This window comes from Sprattus sprattus, assembly GCF_963457725.1.
Source record: "Sprattus sprattus genome assembly, chromosome: 7".
NCBI lineage: Eukaryota > Metazoa > Chordata > Actinopteri > Clupeiformes > Clupeidae > Sprattus > Sprattus sprattus.
The window spans coordinates 1831357-1836356 of NC_137926.1; the positions used below are offsets into that span (position 1 = coordinate 1831357).

Sequence of the window (5000 nt, forward strand, 5' to 3'; positions counted from 1 at the left end):
GAGAGGAGGAAAGGAGAAGAAAGGACGAGAGGAGAGGAGGATAAGGAGAAGAAAGGACGAGAGGAGAGGAGGATAAGGAGAAGAAAGGACGAGAGGAGAGGAGGAAAGGAGAAGAAAGGACGAGAGGAGAGGAGGATAAGGAGAAGAAAGGACGAGAGGAGAGGAGGATAAGGAGAAGAAAGGACGAGAGGAGAGGAGGAAAGGAGAGGGGGATAAGGAGAAGAAAGGACGAGAGGAGAGGAGGAAAGGAGACATGAGAGAGACAGGGGAGATAGAAGGGGGGGATGGAAAGATGGAGGAAAGGTGAGGAGAATGAGGAAGTAAAGTGAGAGAGAAGAGAAGAGGGGCAGAGAATGGAGAAGGAAGGACAGAGGGGAACGAGAGAGAGAGAGAGAGAGAGAGAGAGAGAGAGAGAGAGAGAGAGAGGCGGCACACAGGAGGAGAGGAGGAGAGGAGGAGAGGAGGAGCGTGCCGTGTGAGCAGAGGGGAGGACAGCATGAATGGAGAGAGGGAGGGGTGGCATGTTTAGACTTCAGGAAGAAAGAGTAGGAGACATCCTGAAACACTCCTGAACACATGACACGGGTAGCCAACCGCAGAGGGCCCTCACACACAGACACACACACACACACACTCTACACTGCACTGCACTGCACTAAACTCTAGACTATACTCAAGAGGGCCCTCACAAACACTGCACTGTACACTCTAGACTACATTCAGCATGTTAAAGACTAGTTAATAGTGGTCTTCATCTAGACTACATTCAGCATGTTAAAGACTAGTTTATAGTGGTCTTCATCTAGACTACATTCAGCATGTTAAAGACTAGTTTATAGTGGTCTTCATCTGGTCTACACATACATTCATGTGTGGCTTAGGAGAAGACTGGGAGATCTAGATTAGATTAGATTACATTACATTAGTAAAACAGACTAGAGATCAGTCAGACTGTTAGCAATGTTCAATGTTAACTAACCAGGAGAGAGAGAGGGAAAGAAAGAAAGAAAAAAAGAGAGAGAGAGAGAGAGAGAGAGACAGGCAGGCAGGCAGAAAGAACAAAAGAAAAAGGAAGACATACAAAGACCAAAAGAACATGAAAGAGAGAGAGAGAGAGAGAGAGAGAGAGAGAGAGAGAGAGAGAGAGAGAGAGGCAGAGAGAGAGAGAGAGGCAGAGAGAGAGAGAGAGAGAGAGAGAAAGGCAGAGAGAGAGAGAGAGTGGCAGCGAGAAAGAGAGAGGAGAGGAAAGACTGGCTGAAAGGAAAGCATAGCAGAGAGCAAGCTAGGATGAGAGAAAGATGAGACAGCAGAAAGGCCCCAAGTTCCACCCGACCCCCACCACCACCACCACCGCCCCCACCACCACCACCACCATCACTTCCCCATCCCGTGTGATGTCATCAGCGTGCGCCCCCCGGCCGGCCCGGAGAGGGAGGAGGGAGCGGAGCGGGATATTCACCTGGTCTGGTCAGGGTAGCTGTAAAGGCCTGACGTTTCCCACTGTTCTATCGTATTGGGCGAGCTCAGCCCCCACATGTCAGAGCAATTGCTGTGCACAGAAAGTAAACAAAGAACAGAAAAGAACACAAAGAAACAAAAGATGATAAACATGGGGCATGAATCATTCAAAAATACCATGATGAAATAGCATGGGGGAGGAGGGGGGGGGGGGACAAGGGGGTCCACACTTCTTTTATGGGAGGTGCTGACATTGGCAGAGGTCGAGTAGTATATGGACCATACCACACCACAAACACACGCACGCCCACACACACACTCGCGCACACACACACACACACCCACACCCACGCACACACACCTCCGATAAAAGAAGCAACTGGAATGGAGAAACATTTACACAGGACCGTAAGAGTGTGAGATGGAAACAAACTGAAAGTCATTTGTGACACTGATGAGGTCTTATGACTGTCTGGTGTCATCTCATCTCATGCATCTAAACTACAGGGGGGGGGGGGGGGGGGGATTTGTCTCCATGTTTCAGAAACGTCACACACTTCAACTCCACACTGACTGACTCAGGACACACACACACACACACGGTCTGAAGAACATGCAAGAAACACAAAACTGGACATGACGGAGAGGAGGATGCTGTTTCTCTTTCAAGTGTTACCACGCCAACAAACCACAGCCGCACAGAGGACAGTGTGACGAGACAAGATGGCCTCCGCGGACGGAGATTCTTGAAAGAAACATGGACAGAGGGAGGACATGAGGTCATGGTGTGACGTGACAGACGGTGGGATGTGATGAATGAAAGTCTGCCCCCTGGTGGAAAGAACCTCTCTTAAACGTGACAGGACAAGTGAGGACTTACTCCGTAGAAACACAACAACAGCACAACGCCAGCTGCCTCTCTGAAACGGGACTTGACCAGTAAGAGTGTGTGTGTGTGTGTGTGTGTGTCTCTTGTTCTGACCTCTCTTAAACGTGACGGGACCAGTGAGGACTTACTCCGCAGAAACACAACAGCACAACGCCAGCTGCCTCTACAGTCGCTTGGGTGTGTGTGTGTGTGTGTGTGTGTGTGTGTGTGTTGAAGTGGTTGTTAAGACACTGGCACTGGTGGAAAAGTTATGTCAACTGATCTTAAACAATGAGAGAGCTGTAGAGAGAATGTAGAGCTTTGGTAGTGTGAAACAGGAGGGGTTCTAGAGTGTGTGTGTGTGTGTGTGTGTGTGTGTGTGTGTGTGGTTCAGACCTCTTGATGTTTCTTTCTGATTCTCTGGTATTGTGATCACTGGCTCTCTGATGCCATGCCAAACCTGGGTGGAAGGCAGGACCAACCGACCGGATGTGCACAATAAAGTCAACCTTCTAGACCCCTCACAACACACACACACACACACTCTAAAAAGTCAACCTTCCAGATCGCTCAAAACACACACACACACACACACACACACACACACACTAAAGTCAACCTTCTAGATCCCTCACAACACACACACACACTCTAAAAAGTCAACCTTCCAGATCCCTCAACACACACACACACACACACACACACACACTAAAGTCAACCTTATAGACCCCTCACAACACACACACACACTAAAGTCAACATTCTAGACCCCTCACAAACAGTCTGCTGCCATGGGAGAAAATTAAAAACAAATCTGTTATGCGCGCGCACACACACACACACACACACACACACAATAAAGCAGTGGCCGAGAGTTATTCTAATGTTCCTGAGGAGAGAACCAAAACAAAAGAAAGACTATTTCCTGTTGTTGACATAAGGCCCCTCTGCTGTGAGTCCACAGTGAAATGCCCAGTTGGGATTCAAGCGCTCAGAGTGCGAGTGCCAGCCTACACACACACACACACACACACACACACAGACACAGAGCCTATAAACATCCATCAACACCACCCTTCTCCCCTTTTCAACAGGCCTACACCCAACTCCATGCAGTTCAAACCCCATTTAATGTTGTTACGTGTATACTAATTAAGTAAGTATGACTAATACGGACATGGTAAACTACTTACACATACTGAGCACTTCTTGTGTCAGAGAAGGCCATCTAGATGGCATGGCATCACTCACTACTACTACTACTACTACTGGGCATGGCATCACTCACTACTACTACTGGGCATTAGGGGTGTGTTCAAAATATCGATACGGGGATACATCGTCGCGGGCCTCTTTAAGATATGTGTATCGATATGGAGGCGTCAGTATCGATACTTCACGTGCAAAGAAAAAAAAAAAAAAAAAAAAAAATTTTTCTTTTTTTTTTTTTTTTGTCTGTTTCTTTGTACAGCGTCTACTTGGTTCATGTGCCTGCCTGCATACTTTGCCCATCATCCAGTTGATGGTATAATTTGAAAGCAGAGTTTCTGTAGAATCCACATGAGGTGAGAAATATGTTATGATGTACTGTCAAGGAGTTACAGGCAATTTTTTTTTGTTATAAGCCTAAAATATCGGGATACGTATCGTATACGTACGTATCGCATGTATCGCGATACATATCGTATCGCGACCCCTGTATCGGGATGCGTATCGTATCGCGAGGTGGTTGGCGATACCCACCCCTACTGGGCATGGTCACGTACTACTACTGGGTCACATTTGAGCCTTGTGGTGGCACAGCGAGCAGATGTGCCAATCACTATTCCATACTCTTAGGGATGATGATGTCACAATCAGTACTCCACATTCTTAGAGATGATGTCACAATCAGTACTCCACACTCTTAGAGATGTTGTCACAATCAGTACTCCACACTCTTAACCGCTTCAGATAGCACACTAGTCTAATGTGAGACGCATACTAGCTCTCTGTATACCTTCCAGTTGAGAGTAGATGGACAGAACTGGTGTAGATAGTACACTTGTTTTTGCAGTGGTGAGTAGTAGCATGACTACTGCTTGCCTTGCAGCCCACGGCCTGAAGGACACTGCTCTGTGCTCCGTCCTTCTGAGATGCTGGCTATTGACATTTGATAACACATCGGTAACATACCTAGACTTTAGTAACATACCAGGAGTTTGGAGGATGAGGGGAGGTCCCATAATCCTTTGCCTCATTGAGACAAACATAGTCACCCATAGAGGGCGGTAATGTCCTCTACCAGGTTTGGGAAGTTAAAACTAGACTCCAGCGTCATGGACAGCACTCTCAGAGAGGCCCTTCAGGAGACACCTCCTGATGTAGTGTGTGTGTGTGTGTGTGTGTGTGTGTGTGTGTGTGTGTGTGTGTGTGTGTGAGGCTGGAACCAAAAACACACCTCCTGATGTAGTGTGTGTGTGTGTGCGTGCGTGAGGCTAGCACCAAACACACCTCCTGATGAAGTGTGTGTGTGTGTGTGTGTGTGTGTGTGTATGTGTGTGTGTGTGTGTGTGTGTGGCTGGCACCGGCAGCTTAGTGCATCAATTTCAACAAAATGGTTAGAACACTGAAGAAAATACTGAAAATTACAATGATGGAACCATTTGCAAATGTTCAAAACAAATTTACCGCT

The 5000-nt window shown here is 47.4% G+C and overlaps 1 protein-coding gene across 3 annotated transcripts in view; it reads right to left on the minus strand.

Moving 5' to 3' along the window:
• smad2 (SMAD family member 2) overlaps positions 1 to 5000 on the minus strand; it is a 25826-nt gene that overhangs the window by 8392 nt on the left and 12434 nt on the right. For all 3 annotated transcript variants that reach the window (XM_080841621.1, XM_080841620.1, XM_080841619.1), the window contains exon 4: positions 1460 to 1549. In XM_080841621.1, coding sequence (XP_080697747.1) covers positions 1460 to 1549 — 90 coding nt within the window. The remainder of the gene's footprint in view (positions 1 to 1459; positions 1550 to 5000) is intronic.